This window comes from Taudactylus pleione, unplaced genomic scaffold, assembly GCF_031769625.1.
Source record: "Taudactylus pleione unplaced genomic scaffold, aTauple2 ptg001150l, whole genome shotgun sequence".
NCBI lineage: Eukaryota > Metazoa > Chordata > Amphibia > Anura > Myobatrachidae > Taudactylus > Taudactylus pleione.
In genome coordinates, this window is record NW_028285551.1 from 1,360,869 (window position 1) to 1,380,890 (window position 20,022).

Below are 20,022 nucleotides of genomic sequence, written 5' to 3' on the forward strand. Positions count from 1 at the left end.
CGTTCTATTGGCCGCAGTCTGTTGGATACTCGGCTTTGTGGAAACAATACCTTATGTTATCTTAGTAACAGGTTATAACTGTTACAATTCTAATATAGTCAATCATTTCTTCTGTGACCTTTTAGTTGTCATAAATCATTCTTGTAATGATACATCTGTTTTGAAGATGTTGTTCAATACTGAAGGAATGGTTGTTTTGATTTTATTTCCCTTTTGTTTAACTATTACTTCTTATATTTTTATCATTCTCACCATACTCAGAATTCGTACCAGTTTTGGTAGACGCAAAGCCTTCTACACATGTTCTTCCCACCTCACAGTTGTCCTTCTGCTCTACACTACTCTCCTAGGACAATATATGAGACCAGTTACAACAGATAGTTTAGCGTACAACAAATTGTTTTCTCTTTTTAACACAGCTGCTGTTCCAATTCTAAATCCATTGATATACAGCCTGAAAAATAAAGATGTGAAATCCGCTTTGAAGCAAAAGCTTTGTGTTTATAAGCACTACAGGTGAAGGAGGTATTTAATACAACTGTAGCATAAGCCTATCAGTGTTCTTTTCTATTATTAATAAAATAAACAATTACATGAACACATAAAAACTTCGTAAATTAGGATTATAGAACTGTATCAAATGTACATTAAGGGGGTTAATAGAGAGGATCTCCCCAGATTCTAATCATTCCAAAAGGGAAATATGTCTATAGATCAAAGTACAGATGGGCCCAGCTACTTTGTTGCTCAAAGCGCGCCATTCAGGCCTCTGTGTCATGCCATGGACCGTTATTTGATGGCTGTACTTTGGCGTACCATGGTTCTCTACATATCTTTCTTGAATTAAGCAAGCAAAATACTGAAAACAACCCACTATGTGCAAGACTCTCCAATATTCTGTATGTATCAAACAATGCCTTTACAATAGGTTGACTGGGGAGGAGGAGAATAGTTCCACTGATGGCTGTACTTTGGCGTACCATGGTTCTCTACAATGAAAGATAAGCCATGGCATGTAATGCACCGCTTAAACCCTGGTTGGCGAGTGCTCCACTGATTTTATTTGTACAACTGAATACCATACTGTTAAATTGGATGGATATCACCTTCATGCTGTGTATTTGCACATTGCATGTTCACACAACCAATCTTTTTAATATCACATAAGCTCTTAGAACGGGATGCAAATCAGTACACATACATAACTGTACAGCAGTGTAATTGCCGTGTTCTTATGATGGTATAACCGATACTGTACATTAATGAGATGCACGCACAGCTTTCAATGAGACTGGATGAATTATTCTCTAATGGCGAGGTACTGTATTTACATGTACTAGTGTAATATTTTGAAAGGAAGACACATTTTTTTATTAAAAACAGCATAATGTGGGTGGAGCGCACACGGATGAACCTGCTATTGACATTGTACACATTGCCTGTTGTAATTCGCAGACGTCACATCACATACACGACAGGTGCGTTTCTTGATACGGCTGGCGTGTGGGCTAGAGATTTGGTGAGCGCCTTGCACAGTACTTATCCTGGGTTCAAGACCTGAAAAAGGAAATTTAAAAAAAAATCTTCACTACAGGATTAAAAATAAATCACTTGGTGGCATGTGAGTTATGTCATTTATACAGGAATCTGTGTTGTGGACAATGTATTGAGTTTAGTAGGCTTTGATAACAATACTGAACTTCAATTGCTCGGTCTTTATGCAATGCTGGGAGTGTGTCTTTTGATCAACACAGATACCTGTATAAATGACAGAACTCATACACCACCAAGTCCTGTAGTGAAGATTTCTAAAAATAAAAAAAATATCCCTTACCAGGTCTCAAACCCGGGACGCTCATGCTTGCATTGTGGTCACCCATACTACTAGCCTATACACGCCAGCCGTGTTGAAAGCCGCACCTTTTGTATACAGCACACAGTGCATCTGCCTAGTGCTGATGTACTGTGTCACTCCCGATTGGCTCCACTGGCCATGCGCAGTACTGAGACTCTATACGCCATAGTGCGACTAGCAAGGCACTATGTGGGTACTGTATGGAGCACCGAACACCACTTTCTTGAGCACACAGTGCATCAACAGTACAGTGGCATAAAGTAGCATAGAAATGCCAGGTGGTATGAAGTTGTGGACAATGTATTGAGTATAGTAGGCTTTTATTACAATACTGAACTTTAATTGCTCGGTCTTTATGCAATGCTGGGAGTGCGTCTTTTTGGTACTCCCCTGTATGTCAATAGGAGTATTCCCCCTATCGGTATGAGGATCTGGTAATTATATATGGGACAATTGAATATTGTATTGGATTTAGTGCCTATACCATTATCCGGTAACAATGTAATGGACAATTCCACCTCAAATATCCAAGTGACAGTATTGCCCATAAACTTACCCAAGTATCCAGCAGTATTATAGGAACAGGGAGTGTCCTGATGTGGTCCTATACTAGGTGTATACATTGGCTTGCTATAATTGTTTTTATTGATTCTAGTGCAATATATTTTATTAAAGTGACCTATATGGTTTATGCAATTTTAAACAATTGTTTGTGAAGTTTCATCATCAAAGCGCTACTACCTTCTGCTTAATGTATTGGGTTTAGTAGGCTTTGATAACAATACTGAACTTCATTTGCTCGGTTTGCATCTTTTTGGTCAACACAGATACCTGTATAAATGACAGAACTCACACACCACCAAGTCATGCCAGGTGGTATGAAGTTGTGGACAATGTATTGAGGGCCTGATTCAGAGCCGGACACTATTTGCGCTTGCTCATTCAGAAAAAGGGGCTGGCTATTTAAATTGACCGTTCGCTCTTTGCGGTCTGTTCACGCCTCTATGTCTGAACGAGCTAACAAAACATGCGGTCGTGATTTTGTAAAAAACGCCCCCTGGCCGCTCGCATCATATGTCATCTCCGTTATTTATTAGATTAATCGAGTACATCGAAAGGCGTATGAACTGCTCGCTATTCTTGTGGTTGTATTTTCCTACCGCAATCATGCGAGCAGTTCTGGCTAAAGGACACCCAACTGACGTGGTCGATGATGCTGCTTTGTTAATTATGCACACCCTTAAAACGCCCATTTTGACTGTTTGGAACGCCTGCGTTCTGATCTCCACTCCCCGTTTTCAAGCACCTTCCCCTGTTACCACCCACAAACGCCTCACTCTGTCACTCAAATTAGCAGGCATTCGCTATTTTGTGAGCACGCGATTTTTGACCACACTGACTGGTTCGCACATGCGTATTACAACCCATACGCATGCGCAGATGTGCGAACATCGCTCGGAATGAACGAGCGGCTGCTTACGAGCGGCTGTGAATGAGGTCCTGAGTTCGGCGGCATAGAACAGAAGCAAATGATGGTTGGGGAGCATTAGTGAATATTTATCCCGCTTCATTAAAAGTTGTGTGTGCAACTTTTAATGAAGCGGGAAATGTGAAATATTTTTTATAAAAAAGTACAGACACACTCACTTAATGTAATGATTTAAAACTTTATTATACATTCTTCTACAGCCCTTAATCCATGAGGAAAATGCTGTACTGAATCACAGCTTCTGTCAGTCAATCATCGGCCGGTGATACAGAAAATGCATTGTAAATCAGACGCATGCGCTGTGTAGTTTAGGAAAAGTGACACCTGGTGGACAAAATGTTGCATTACATGTTATGACTTTTTTCCAGTGCTATGCTATGTTCCATTATGAAACATTCTGTGTGGTGTGACTCAAGGCGTACTGTGTGGAGTGAGATGCATGGCTCACTGCATGGCATATGGAGCAACAAACTGGCTAGGCCCATCTGTAACTCACTATAGCAGGATAGTTACCATCTTATCTTTCAGTAATACGAAATGGGGCCATTGGAAGCTTACTATAATGGAATGTTGATGATCCTGTTGGTATGTAACAAGCTAGTGGTTGTAGATCCCAATTGTATCTCCTCGACTGCTAATTACTAGGAGTAGTAGTCGTCCCTATGGAGGCAGGAGTACAATGCAGGTGTCTATTATTTGTAAACAGGGCTAATGACAAACACCTGGCTGAGTGCTCCCAATGCCACTGCCGATATATCATGTAGCAAGCCACCAGGCTGAACATCACCCAGTCTACGATCATTTTGAAGTGAAACACCTTCCAAATAGAGACATACTGTTCAATATTTACAAGAATAATGCTTGCGTAAAATCTTCACCACCTGCAGAAGTTGTAGAGGTGTTGGAGTGGAGTCTCCATTGATGGGACAGACAATTACACACATCTAACATTTTTGGATCAATGATAGTATTGTCTCCTCTGCCAAATCTTGACTGCCTCCATCGGCATGAGCTGCAGAGATATCAGAGCACATTTCCTATTATCGGCGCTGGTTAATAGTGCTTATCCTCACCAGTCAGATCATAAGATCTCAGGTGTCCAAAATGGCTTGTTCAAAGAATAAGTATAAATAGTATCAGCAACCGCTGAGATTAAAATACAGTTTTTTCTTCTAATAAGCCATAGAATCTTTCTGATGCGTTTCATCACATGTGTCTTTCTTAAAGGCTGTGAATATTTCGGTAAGGGAAACATTATTTATAAAAAAAATAGTATCTGAGACTCTGAGAATGTTTCTTATTGTAATGGGTGGGCTGACATATAACTGAGAAGTCTATCCACTCTGCACTCAGACAGATCAATCAGTGCATTTAATTCTTCTTCCAAGGTGAACTTCAAAATGGGGATGCATGGAAGGATAACCACGGGGTGCATAGAAAAATAAAATAAGGGACTTAGTGATGGGTCTAATGACACATAAGGGGCATGTGGGGAGAACAATTCTGGAGGTAGGACCACAAATGTATTAAAGGTTGGTAAGAAAATACTACATCAATTCCCACTCTGCAAGTGACACAAACATAATGAAAACTGTGATCTTTCTCTAGACAAGGCTATGCAAGTGCCAGACCTCCCTCAGGAGCTCTGCTACTTTTCCATTAATTGTACAATAAATTACTAAGTACCTTGGGTTTAGGGTCACTATACATCACAGTTTTCCCGGAATCATACCGCAATTGGGGTCTGAGGGCCCGATTCAGACCCGCTCACTATATGTGTTTGCACGCTGCCAAAGTATGCAAATCCTGCGATTGCACAGCAAGGCATTAGCACACCTACTATGTCTTGGCATGTAATTGCGGTGTGTATGCAGATGCCCACCAGCCTGTCTTAAGATGCCCACTTTCTCTTCACAATACACATCACATCCAGGAAGTGTATGCAACAATCGGTGACATTGAAAACCATTGGATGCATATGCAGCACTTGTGGTAGACCATAACCTACCACAAGCACTGCGAGTGCTTCAGTGTAAAAATCAGCCAAGTGACATGTATTATGATGCTGCGTCTTAATTATGCACGACTTTGAAACAGCGTTAAGATGCTCAGACACGCCTGTGTTCACACCACCACTCCTCCGTTTCCATCGACCATCCCCTGTCACCACCCACAAATGCCTCGTCCTGTCAGTCAAGTTAGCAAGGCGTCTATGCACAAGGGGTGATCACTTCGCAATCACATGGACTGGTTCGCGCACACACACTGCGATGCGTACGCATGCGCAGATTGCAAACTTCGACAGGCTACATGCGAACGCAGCCTAGTGAGCGGGTCCGAATCAGGCCTTATGTCCCAGCATCCTAAAGACAGTCTTTGGGATGCCAAATGTGGGGAGGGTGGATGCTATCACTGAGGGTGATGTGGTGGGACCAGAGCCCAATCACAATGTCCAGACATGCCCCTCACCACACACCCACTAGTCAAGACAGAACCCACAGCAGCCTGAAACCAAAATGACCCTGCAATCTCCTGGGGTACAGCAGCTGGATCCAACAGTGGCACCACTACTCCTACCACCTTGGCCCCTGCGTGCAGCGGCAGTGGCAGCAGCAGTGTACATGACTCTGTGTGCAGGTTGTCACAGGTGACATAGTGTAGCTGCACTAGTTGGGGTTGAGGGCGGGGAGGTGCAATAGACACTTATGATAGCAGCACTTGAAATTAGCAGTGATATAAGCACTTAAATTTCTATTATAAAGGCATCAAGTAAGTTCTACTAAGGTAATGGGTACAGGATGCTGGCACTCAGGATCCCAGCTGTCAAAATCCTGATGTCTGCATCCCAACAGGGTTAGGATACCGACACCTTTTGGTAGGTATTCTGACCCTCCCCTCTCCCTACTGTGATAGGAGCACTGGAAAAGTTAGGGATGGCGTATATGATGTGTGTCCCAGATTCCTGTCATATGTATATTAAACCCTCAGGAAAAGTCTGTTTTACCAGGCAGATTTGAGTGTCGGCTTTTGGTAAAAGCTGGATAATGGGTCCTGGGGGTGTGGGTGTGAGAGAGAAGGGAGGGCTCCATCCACAGGGCCGCTTCAGGTGTTGGGCTTTTCAGCCTGAAACGAGGCTAATTAATGATTACACCTGGAAGTGGCTCATAAGAGCTGTGTAGAGTTTTGATGCAGTGTCTCACACACCCTGGGGAGAACAGACACAGAGGTTTGTTCAGAGACACTGTGACCTTTTGAAAGTGCTGTGTTTGTGGTGAGGCAGTAGGCCTTGCCACTTGTAGAGTGGAAATTACCTGTCTAGTCAGTGCCCAGCTGGGCTAGGAGTTATTTTATGTTTTGTTTATTTGTCTATTGGTGTTGCACAATAAAAACTGGTGCCGACCAGCTTGCACGAAAACCCACGACTGGAGTGCTGTTTCCTAGCTGCTGTGTGTAAGGAGGTGTCCATCTACCCCAGGAGAGGGATCCCTACCCTGATCATATTACACTACCTTAACCCTCCCCCCCAGTGCCTGAACCAAACCTCCCCCCTATTGCTTAAACCTAATGTACCCCTCCCTATACCCTAAACCTAACCTCCCCCTCCTCGCACCCTAAACCTAACCCTCTTCCTAGTGCCTAATGCTAACCCTCCCTCTAGCCCCACTACTTACCTTTGGGATAACAGCGGTCAGGATTCTGGGATTGGAATTCTGAGAGGTGTTCCGAACTGACAGCAGACCCGAGCTGGGACCCAGTCAACTCGGAACCCCTAAGTTTCGGTGTGTTTGTATTTCAAGAAACCTGAACCGCACATCTCAAGTTATAATACTGTAGTATTGTAAACCTTTAGAGTGCTTCTAAATCAGAAAATTTTATTTAAGTATATTTGGATAATTTAAGCTGTTTTGGGGAGATGTACAGGGCTGGTCCACTTGTTCTTGGGTGGATAACAATTCTTTTTTGTTAGGGGTTACATGCAAAGGTACAGAACCAAGATATAAACTGGGTTGGTATACTGGAACCAATCTGACAAGAACAGAAATAATGCTGGAGCACAAGCAGGGGACCTGACAATTGGGTACCAGTATGGTTCTTAGAGGGGGTTGTTGTTTGAGGCTGGTCTGTTTGACTTAAGTGTCAAGCTAACATTATAGGCAGCCAATCGTAAGTCTTAAAAAAGCTGAAGTTTCACATACACAACCTCTAGAGGGCACTCCAAACACAGGACACTGGCCGCCCAAAGAATGACAGCCGAGAACCTTTAAGGCTGCTAAGGGCAAAGGAGAGCCGGCAACTAAATATCAAACACCCTCTGCAGCATTACAGGACAGGAGGGACCTGACAGATGCTCCCCACTGCCAGATCCTGTCACAGCAGCTGCTAATTGGGAACCCGGCCCTGCAGTGTGACACCATCACAATGCGAGAACATTCATTTACACATGTATTAAAAATAACAGGCCCATCCATTAGTAGAGGCCCAATGTGGCAGCCCAGTATTCAGTATTCAGCAAACTCTGAAGACTTAAAGATTAGAAGTTGCAGGAACTAATATCATCATCAGACAGCATTTGTGGCCTGATCTTCCTATTGGAAGGAAATCCAGTGGCCCTCTCTACACTTACACCGAACAGCATTGTAAAATTTCACTGCTATTAATTAGTGGTAAAAGTGGTAGTGATAAGACTCCAGTACTAAAGTGTTCACCGCCACAACTCTTGGATACTTTATTATTGATGGCCAATCACAGCCCAATAATGTATAGGCTCATGTGTCTAATATATGTGGGATTGTGCGTCCTGTGGGATTGTGCGTCCTCATGACATTAAGCATGGTTGAAAGGGTAAAAATGTCACTTTAAAGTCCAACCTCTATTACTTTAGAGGGTAAATTTACTAAAGTGAGAGTTTTTAGAAGTGAGTTTAAGAAGTGATGTTGCCCATAGCAACCAATCAGATTCTAGCTATTATCTTCTAGAAAGTGCTAGATAAATGTTAAGTAGAATCTGATTGGTTGCTATGGGCAACATCACTTCTAAAATTCACTTCTAAAAACTCTCACTTTAGTAAATTTACCCCTAGGACTATTGATTAATTAATTATTTAATTAATTGTACCTACAGTATATTAAATTTTCCTCTAAACAATTGTTGTTCCAGTCTCCTTTATGTCTTACTCATGAGAGCAATGGGTGATTGAAAATTGTCCTTACTGTGTGTTACTATTGTATATTTTCATTTATTACATGTTTATTTCAGTGATCCGTGTGTGCATTCAATGTCAACCTGAAGATTCAAAAACATTTAGAATAATATTACATGCCGAATGTGAAAACAATTAATTTGTTGTAAACAAGACAATAAGGACAGAAGTAGCGAATGGTTCATTTATATCGACTGTGATATTTCATTGTCATCTACAGAGTCTTTTTCTCAATCTTCTTAAAGCCTGTTTCACATCATCATTCCTCAGACTGTATATCACAGGATTCAGCATGGGTATGCAAAATGTGTACAGCACTGAAAAGACCTTGTCCTGTTCTATGGAATAGGCTTTCTTTGGTCTCATATACATCACAAGAATAATTCCAAAAAACAGAATGATCACTGTAATGTGGGAGGAGCAAGTGGAGAAGGCTTTGCGTTTCCCCTTGTTAGAGCGAATACGTAAGATAGAAGAGATAATGAAAATATAGGAAATTGTAATAAATATTAGCAGTGTAAATCCAAAAAGTGCCCCATGCACTTGTATAGCTGCCTCTATACTTTCAGTTCCACTGCAAGAAAGTTTGACAAGGGCTTTAAGGTCACAAAATAAATGATTAATGATGTTTGACTTGCAGAAGGAGTATTGGGCCAACAATGATAAATCAGTTGTTGAGGTTAGAAACCCACAGATCCATGAGACCAAAGCCAGACAGATACAAACCCTAATGTTCATAAGAGATGAATAACGCAGAGGATGGCAGATAGCCACGTATCGATCATACGCCATGACAGCCAGAAGACAATACTCTGACACTACACACATGACGAAGAAAAACATTTGTGTGACACAGCCAAGGTAGGTAATTTTCTGGTCCCCAGTCAGACAGATGTGTAGAAGATTAGGGAGAACAGTTGATATTAAAGTGATATCAAGAAAAGATAAGTTGCACAGGAAGAAGTACATGGGTGTATGTAAACTTGGCTCCATATAAATGACCATGAGGATAGTTCCATTCCCAGACAATGCCATAAGGTAGATTAAAAGGAAGGTAATGAACAGAGAGAACTGCATGTGAGGCAGCTCATAAAATCCCAGGAGGCGGAACTCTGTGACTTCTGTTCCATTCCAAGTTTCCATTTCTTAACATTTAACTTCACACCTACTATAAAACTGTCAACAGTATGGTAAAAACAAGCTCTAATCCCATAGGAAGAAAGACCAAGAAGCCCTGATGAAAAGCATCAAACAGTTACTGTATAACTTCCAAGGTGGGCAGCAGGCAGCAGGCTTAAAGAACCTGCAGACATAGACAAAGAGTGCAGAATGGAATAGAGTATTAGGAGTACTAAGGGTGATTTAAATATAAGCTTTGCAAGGAAATTTTCTGATCAAACTGCAGAAGATAAATGAAACGCATTAAGCGAGTGTAATTCTGCTGCACACACATCTGTCATTGATCACAGCTATGCTTTTTCTGGATGAGAGGACTTCTTTACTGGAATAAAGACATATGAGGCTACAATTTTAATTTAATTTTAATTTAACCACCTGAAAGTAGTTACACGGAACAGTTATATTTATACACAATTTGCCCAATGACTGAATGCTATATATTTCATGACTCTAATGCTGTGCTAGGTCCTGACAGTTATTTATGCTGTGAAAATTATAATTTTATTGTAATTATTTTTCTATATACAGCTATATTGTTTATTTTATCTAGATGTGAATATATAAATTTGTTTGTGCAGATATCCATTATACCGTATATGTGATAGCTTTATTTATTGATTTTTTAAATTATATAATTTATTATATATTCATACATTTTCCTTGAGAAATGTGAAGCCCACATTGTTTATTTCTGTTACTCAATAAATGTGGATGTAAAGTCTGATGGTGTGGCAGTAATTTCTTTTACTTAAAGCTTATTTTAATTACAGATGAGCCATTCGGTTTTGCTGAAAACTGAACACACCTGATCTTTGGATTTCAAGTTGAACCATATCCCGACTGGGATCACTTTGGGGTTCAGAGTAGAACTGAGTCCCGACTCAGGTGTTCTCCCCAAGTTCAGAACTTGGATCTAAAGAATGGATCTTGAGTGTCTTGGATTGGAATAACTCCCTCCCTGTGATTTCCGGTGTTGTGAGATAGTCATAATTGTCTGGAAATGAATGTTATTGATGTTAATAGTCCTATAGGAACAAAAACAGGTTAAAATGACTTGATTTTAGCTGTTTTTATAAATTTTTAAAGAAATCCAAAACTGAGAACAAACCAAAACACTTGATGGTGGTTTTACCAAAACCAAAACATGACAATGATTTAGAACCAAAACACTGGGGTCTGCTCACATGTCTAATTTTATTTAGTATTTGAGTATCAAGTACCATAAGGGTTACAGTGGATTGTATTTTTCCTCTCCATTTGTGTTGAGGACTTGAGGAATCTCTAAAAATTAAGAAATAGAAGTTGCAGTTTTCTGTAGTGAGAGAAATTGTAGTTTCCTGTAGTGGGAGGAGTTGTAGTTTCCTGTAGTGGGAGGAGTTGTAGTTTTCTGTAGAGGGAGGATTTGTATTTTTCTGTAGTGGGAGGAGTTGTAGTTTTCTGTAGAGGGAGGATTTGTATTTTTCTGTAGTGAGAGAAGTTGTAGGTTCCTGTAGTGGGAGGAGTTGTAGTTTCCTGTAGTGGGAGGAGTTGTAGTTTTCTGTAGAGGGAGGATTTGTATTTTTCTGTAGTGAGAGAAGTTGTAGTTTCCTGTAGTGGGAGGAGTTGTAGTTTCCTGTAGTGGGAGGAGTTGTAGTTTTCTGTAGAGGGATGATTTGTATTTTTCTGTAGTGGGAGGAGTATAGTTTTCTGTAGTGGGAGGAGTTGTAGTTTTCTGTAGTGGGAGGAGTTGTATTTTTCTGTAGTGGGAGGAGTTGTATTTTTCTGTAGTGGGAGGAGTTGTAGTTTTCTGTAGTGGGAGGAGTTGTATTTTTCTGTAGTGGGAGGAGTTGTAGTTTCCTGTAGTGGGAGGAGTTGTATTTTTCTGTAGTTGGTGGAATTGTAGTTTTCTGTAGAGGGAGGAGTTTTATTTTCCTGTAGTGGGAGGAGTTGTATTTTTTCTGTAGTGGGAAGAGTTTTATTGTCCTGTAGTGGGAGGAGTTGTAGTTTTGTGTAGTGGAAGGAATTGTAGTTTTCTGTAGGGGGAGGAGTTGTATTTTTCTGTAGTGGGAGGAGGTGTAGTTTTGTATAGTGGGATAAATTGTAAATTTCTGTAGTGGGATCAGTTGTATCTTTGTAGTGGGAGGAGTTGTTGCTTTCTGTAGTGAGAGGAGTTGTAGTTTTCTGTAGTGGGAATAGTTGTATTTTATGTGGTGGGAGGAGTTGTAGTTTTCTGTAGTGGGATGAATTGTAGATTTTTGTAGTGGGAGGAGTTGTATCTTTGTAGTGGCAGCAGTTGTTGCTTTCTGCAGTGAGAGGAGTTGGAAATTTCTGTACTGGCAGGAGTTGTATTTTCTGTAGTGGGAGGAGTTGCAGTTTTCTGTAGTGGGAGGAGTTACAGTTTTCTGTAGTGGGAGGAGTTGTAGTTTTCTGTAGTGGGAGGAGTTATATCTTTCTGTAGTGGGAGGAGTTGTAGCTTTCTGCTGTCCTATTTTCATTTACTGTAACTGGCCCTCTTTCTGTAATATATAATTTCACTTGGTAATGTTGTATCTTAACATAATAACTACTTTGTTGCATTATAATATATATTATGAAGTTGCATATTTATTAAACAATGATATTTTAAATTTACATTAACTTATGTATATAGCATTGTTGGTTCTAATTGTAATCATCTTCTACAAAAATTGTACATCGCTTCTTATCCTCACATTTACACATTCATGTAATTTAAATGCTCAATCACATCATACATTTACTTTTTATTCTTAATTCGGAGCCTTTACAGTACATGACTACTATGGATGGAGATAGCTGTCCTACTTTATGAGGCCTTAATCATTTTTATAATATACTTTTCCGGGTTGGGTATGGGATTCCGGCAGTCGGGATCCCTGTGGTCATAATCCCAACAGGGTTAACATACCGACACTTGTATGCTAACCTACCACCTCTCCCTACCCTAACCCTCCCTCTTTGGTGCCTAACCCTAACCTCCCCCTAGTGCCTGAAGCTAACCTCCCCCTCCCTGCACTCTAAACCTAACACTCCCCCCTTAGTGCCTAATCATTACCCACCCCCTAGTGCCTAACATTAACCCCTAAACCTAACCCTCCTCCCAACACCGCTACTTACCTTGAGGATGCTGACGCCGGGATTCTGACCGTGGTTGGGATGTCAGTGCTGGGATTCTGACCAGCACCAGGATTCTGACCGGCATTGGGATTCCAGCACCATTAATATAGGCATCGGGATGCCGAGCATATCCCAAATTTCCTATTTTATGTTTCTTTCTCTATAAACCCCCCAAATTATATCGCATACCATTATGTCTAATCATACCACATTTGTTTGGAATTTACTTTGATCTATTGTAATTTTTAATCATCTTCTACTGTTTGGGAATGTAACTATGATCTGTGACATGCAAAGTTCTATTTACCCTAGGTACTTTCCGAAGTACTGTATCTTTTCCAACTAACTGTGATTGGTTCTCTTGTGTTTACACTCTCTTTGTACTACAATACTGATTGGCCTATTTCTCTTTCTACATTGCCTGATGCAACCACAATATGTAGATAGATAGATGGATATGTGATAGATATATAGATAGATAGATAGATAGATAGATAGATAGATAGATATGTGCTATATATATATATATATATATATATTGTAGAGGATTTATAGAATGGCGCACTGGTTCAAGTCTGCAATAGTGTTGCACTGCAGTGCAGGAAATATTTTATATAAAATCCAATTAGTGCTAACAGGTGTGACACTTTAATCCTTCTGGTGAAGGTGGCATTCCGTGTTCCAGAATGGCAATCAGGACAAATGTGATCTGGAAGTGAAGTTTGGAAAGAACATGCGCCTGATAGTGTAGTAGTTATAAAGGAAAAATGCACGTGCTCAAATACAAATGTGCGTACCAGATAATAAAACTTTTAAGCTTATCTGTAGTTCTTTTACTGGGACTCCATGTGGTGGGATGGACCCGGGACTCCAAAATATCCAGAAACCTTAATAGGAGGAGCTCAAACAGAGCCAGATAAAACACATATATAGTGTAGTATTTTGTTTAAGAAACAATACCGTAATTAATATATATTGCGTACCAGAACAATACTATATATATACATATATATAATACTATATATATAGATATGAGATAGATATAAATAGATAGATATGTGATAGATAGAAATGTGCTCTCTATATGTATATATATACATATTATATATATATATATATATATATATATATATATATATATATTAGGGATGTGCAGGCTCGGATAGGTTCGAGTTTGCACGTGGAGTTCGGATTTTTCCCTCCAAAAAAACGGAACTCAGAAAGAGGCAAAACGTCATCTTGCATGGACGAACATCATCATTCCTGGACTTTAGTGAGAGTTTTTAGAAGTGAGTTTTAGAAGAGATGTTGCCCATAGCAACCAATCAGATTCTACTTAATATTAACTACAACTTTCTAAAAGATAATAGCTAGAATCTGATTGGTTGCTATGGGCAACATCTCTTCTAAAACTCACTTCTAAAAACTCTCACTTTAGTAAATTTACCCCTAGGACTCCAAAACAATTTCACACTGACATAGCAAAGTGTTCAACGTTTCAGGGCACAGACCCCTTTATCAAAATATATAGATTGATAGATAGACAGACAGACAGACAGATAGATAGATATGCAATAGATAGGTAGATTTATATGTGATAGATAGATATGAGCTAGATATATAGATAGATATGTGCTATATATATATATATATATATATATATATATATATATAAAGTAGATAGATAGATAAACATACAGATTAACAGATAGATAGATATCTAGATAGATAGCATATCATATAAGTGATAGATATATAATAGCTAGATATTTGATAGATATATAGATAGACAGACAGACAGACAGACAGACAGACAGATAGATAGATAGATAGATAGATAGATAGATAGATAGATAGATAGATAGACATGTGATAGATATATATGTAGTATGTAGATAAATATGAGATAGATAGATATATATGTAATATATATATATATATATATCTAAGATAGATAGCTAGATAGATATGTGATAGGTATATGGTAGTATGATAGATAGATATGTGCTAGATAGATAAATAGATAGATAGATAGATATGTGATATATATATATATATTATATATAGAAGATAGGTAGATAGACATAGATAGATAGTTAGATAGATAGCAGGGATCTGTCACATTTTAGATGCATCACTATGCATCACTATGCTGGTACTAATACTGATAGTAATGGTGGCTACGTATCCAAAAATATGCATTGGGGTGATACACTCGCATAGATGTGTACAGCATGGCATACAGGTGAATGTCCATGTTTAGTTCCATGCATGCAATGCAAGTGTCATTTCAGCCCAGGTTCTTATAACTCTGAATGAGCCTCTAAATGGCCCTCTGGACATGTCCAATATTTAATGAGGAGGTTGTTGGAACAGATCAAGGTTCTGAAGGCACCTAAACATGAGCAAGCCTGTAATATAGGAGGAAGGTTCATTAAATATGGTAACAAGACATCTCATTGTGTAAATGTATTAAACTTGTACATATATGTCTAATCAATAGTATGGCCTTGGTACAGATTACATTTCCACATAGTCCCCATACTTGGCTAAACATTTTTTCACATGGGTACACCTAGGCATCTATCCCGGCATATAACAAATCAGTGTCAAGCACCTGAACCCAGGACATGATGGCCTGCTGAACTGGTGGTCTCGAATCGCCTTCCACCCAAGTGCTTCTTCAGTGGTCCAAAGAGATGGAAATCCCTAGGTGCCAGGTCCGGGCTGTAGGGAGAATGATCCTGTACCTCCCAGTGGTAGCTCCATAACAACTCATGCTGTATTGTTTAACTCATGCAGGAGGTTTGCTGAGCATGGCCTGGCATTATTATGCAGCAATACAATACCTGTTTGCAGCAGCCCAGGTCTTTTTAATGAATTGCCCTCCGCAACTAGCTCAATGTGTCATAATAGTGGACAGCATTCACTGTATCTCCTTTGGTGAGGAAAATAAGAAGCAGGCCCTTGTGGCACCAAAACATGGTCGCCATGACCTCCTTTGCTGATGGAGTTGTTGGTGGGGACGATGCATGTTTCAATGTCATGGAGGCTTATTTTGTCTCCAGTGTCACATGATGCACTCGAGTTTCATCGCCTGTAACAATACGCTGCAGGAACTGCACTCCCTCTTCATGGTAACACATCAAGTGAACGAGAAACAATCCCATACTATTGGTTTTGTGAACTTCTGTGAGTTGCTCCGGTACCATTGTGAACCCTTTTCCCTGTACCCCAGATGCTCATGAGCGATGTTGTGCACATTACCCACTGAGATATTCAGTTCATCAGCAATATCACTAACTGGAATTAATCTTTCCTCCTAAATCAGACCTTCAATGAGGCACAAATTGCCATCTGTGGTGGACATGCTTAGCCGGCAAGATCCCCGCTCATCTTGAACATCTGTTGTGATGTTATCAAAGGCCGTGCACCAAACCCAAACCTGTTTCTGTGACATGACATTATCACCATACACCTCCAGAAGTTGGTGATGAATTTCACCTGCTGATGTGCCCTTTAGATGCAGAAATCTGATCACACTACTTACCTCAATATTTGACCATGTTTCTGTCAGCCCTGCCATCTTACAACTGATGTTGGGACAGTATGACTGATATGAGGTACAGTGTAATGGCCATGAGGGGGAGCGGTGGTCTACCTGCTCTGGCCTGGCTGAAAATTAGAATGAAATAGAGAACATTACATACGTGAGAGGTTTTGTGACCTTACTTATTGAACCACTCGTAAAAAGAATTACAATGCATATAAGAGTGGAGATTATCAGTGGCCTATATTAAAATGTTCAGACTGTGCAGGAACAATCATTTGCTTTTGGTGTGTACTGTACACTGTTAAATGTGTGCTATTATCATGAATAGGCTCCTGTAAAATAATATTTATACAAGGTTAAAAACCATTAATAACAGCTCCACAGTGTGAAGATTTATGTACATGTATCATTGAGAACAGTTCCCCTTTTTCAGAACACAAGCTTTCCTTTCTGTGCTGATTAATAATTCTGTAGAGAGTTGGCCTGTGCCAATTACTCATTGTAAAATATACAGTATTTTGATTTAGGCTACATATTATTTCATAAGTACAAATTACATTCTTAATTGTCTTAGCCCTGTACTTACTGAGCTTAGGGAGTTCTTTAAAGAGCTGTATCTGTGCATAAGCAACTGACAGTACTTCCTCCCAATTTATTTCCCATAGTGAGTCATTCTGATTTTTAAAATGTTTAACTCATTATTAGAGATGTGCAGTTCGGTTCCCCAGAAATCCGAATCCACCCGAATTTAGTGAATCCAGGTAAATCCGAATAGCTGTTCTGATCTCTTGAGGAGTTCCGGATAAATCCGAGTTGTGATTCTGATCTTTTCGCAGTTCAGAATTTGGATTTTAAATCCAAATTTCAGGTTTTGGATTGCATAAATTACATGATTTTAGCTAGTTTGAAAACTTTTATCAATTAAAAAAAAAAACAACAGATCCAAAAGCAAAACACTTCAGGTTGGTTTTGCAATACCAAGACCAAAAGATGAAGATGAATCCATATCCAAAACACGGCGGTCTGCGCACATCTCTACCACACTTTATGCATATGACAAATTCTATATAAACTGATTTTATTTTGCTGCATAATGTTAGTCTAGGTGCAAAGGATAAAGGATTTTATTTAAATGTACCCTGCGGTTACAAATCAGGGCTATACTAGGAAAGGCAGGACCGGATAGATATCTCTCTTACCTTGACTACAGATTAAACTACAAGATATTAATTATTATCCAATGGAATAAACAAGATAAGGCAGACGAGAATCCCAATTTCTTTACTTGGTCAAGATGTATTTTGTCCTTCAATCTTTTGCAACATACATTTGAGAACAACAGCAAAGTGCAAATCAATCTTTACTGTGATATTTTATTTGGAATATAAATGCCATTATGGGTTTAAGGTAAAAAGAAAACAAGTCAATAGCATAATATCTGTCAAGTATAATCTTATCGGAATAAACGGTAAAGAGAGAAAATGTGCATCTTTCTGCTTATAAATCGATATAAATGTCACTCTGTATCTGTGCTCTTGACGGAAGAATAGAATGTACTTATAGTTATATTATGTCCTGTGTGGGTTGGCGCATAGAGAATTTAAATTGCTTACAGGATGATTGTGCATAATCAGTTTACATCTCATGAGTCAAAAGACTTTCATTAACTAGGTTAAATATTTAGGAAAATAGCTCATTAAACTGGAAGAAAATAAGATCCTGTTGGTGTTGAACAGGAAAAAAAATATTCAAATGGACTATGTCAAATTTTATTTTTTGGGGGTTCCAATTAGTCAACTTTAAAACTTTAAGGGGTCTATTTACTAAGCTTTGTTAGGAGATAAAGTAAACGGTGATAAGGTACCAGCCAATCAGCTCCTAACTGCCATCTCACAGGCTGTGTTTGAAAAATGTCAGTTAGGAGCTGATTGGCTGGTACCTTATCTCCGTCACTTTATCTTCTAACAAAGCTTAGTAAATAGACCACTAACTCATAAGGTGTGCACTATTCACAGGACCTTAATTATACAAAACAAAATATAGTACTGTAGTGTATTTCCAGAGACAGGTTAAAAAGTCATTGGGAAGGAAAAGGTACTTACCTAGTCCCCACTCCTACTACAGCTAATTTACATTATCTCACTGCACTTAGCCAAAGTGAACTCGCCCAGATTCAATATCACCAAATCAGTGGCTGCCACAGCAATCAAAAGAGGGCTATCACCAATTGCCTTGCACACTCCAAATGACTTACAGAAGTTTGCCAAAATTCCGCCATTGTAGTCCAAGTTTTAAGGATATCCATTCTTGAGTCCAGATGGTTAATTCAAATTGACTGAGGTACTAATTAACCTGTGCTCAAGCATGGATATCCTTAAAACCTGGACTGTAATGGTGGAGTTTGGGAAACTTTGACATAGAGTACACTGTATTAGCCATCTTAAGAAGAGCAAATTCAGTCATTGGCTGAGGGAGCAACAATGGGCGAATCCAGGAAGAAAAATGTAGATGTCACTGAAGGGAAGTGTTCTGTCAGGAAGAAAGATGGCGGAAAGCCTGGACTAGAATATGATGTGGCCAATATAGGATGGCCATGAGCCTGGATTAGAATATGATGGGGCCAATATAGGAAAATGTCATGGGCAAGCAGGGAAGATTCCAGAGTAGCAGCACCAGGCCTTGAGCAACAGAGGGGATTGGCAAAAAGAGCTTATCAATGCATTGCCCTATACTCTACCTGAGTGAAGAAGGTATAGCAGGTAAGACTTTCTTTGTACTTAAACCTCCACTAGTAAACCTAGATTAATTATTCTGGGGCAACCAGGAAATGTCAGTTTAGAGACATTTACCATTAGTGACTCTTGGCCCCCTACTCCCCAAAAGTGATTGGAGTACAGGCACTGGGTCTATTGTGTAGCTTTGAAACACTAGGCCTGGGCACATTTGTAGGCTGCCTCACATTTCCTTGGTAAGGTCACTTATTGCAAATAGTGCTCCAGCCACTAGTCACTAGGTAGGTTGGGATTGGCCTGTGTAGTCCCACAATAGTGTTTGTTCATACCTGGACATTCTCAAACCATTATGCTTTTTCCTGCCAAAGTGGCTATATCCAGTTCCCTATATTTAAAGTCATAGTACCCCTTTAATGACCCAAAGTTCATATTAGTATAGAAACATACAAGATTCCCCAATAGTCAAACCTTAATTAAAGGCAGGATTTCAGTATGTTCCTGTTTGTATTTTATGTATTGTATTGCCTCCTTGTTGTACACTGTCTGCTGTAACTTTCACTGTGCATTGTGTTGTATTGCATTGGCTAGTCAGGTTAGGGCACAATACTTATCAGGCAGTTGTAAGTTGTATAGTTTGGCTGGCTACATAGCAGTGTTGGGGTCAGCACACCTTGTAAGTCCAGCATGGTTGGTGCACATTTCCTTTTAACCAGAATTGTTGAGGGAGGGTTGTGTGCATTACTTTGCAATGATGATGAGTGAATCAGTGAACAGAGATCACGAAAATGTCATGTACACTCTGGAGAGTACTTTAGTTCAGCATTGCATTTGCTTATTGTTAGTCCCTCACATTCCTGTGAGTAAAGTGACCATGGGAGAGACATGCAATGGTCACCTACA

At 39.7% G+C, this 20,022-nt stretch overlaps 1 protein-coding gene across 1 annotated transcript in view; it reads right to left on the reverse strand.

Annotated features, from left to right (window-relative positions):
* The window catches only part of LOC148453460 (uncharacterized), a 47,895-nt gene extending 38,208 nt beyond the window's left edge, over positions 1 to 9,687 (reverse strand). The window contains exons 1-3 of the mRNA XM_088462106.1: positions 8,763 to 9,687; positions 1,472 to 1,557; positions 253 to 346 (exon numbers count right to left, since the gene is read on the reverse strand). Coding sequence (XP_088318232.1) covers positions 253 to 346; positions 1,472 to 1,557; positions 8,763 to 9,687 — 1,105 coding nt within the window. The remainder of the gene's footprint in view (positions 1 to 252; positions 347 to 1,471; positions 1,558 to 8,762) is intronic.
* Positions 9,688 to 20,022: the final 10,335 nt, after the last annotated feature.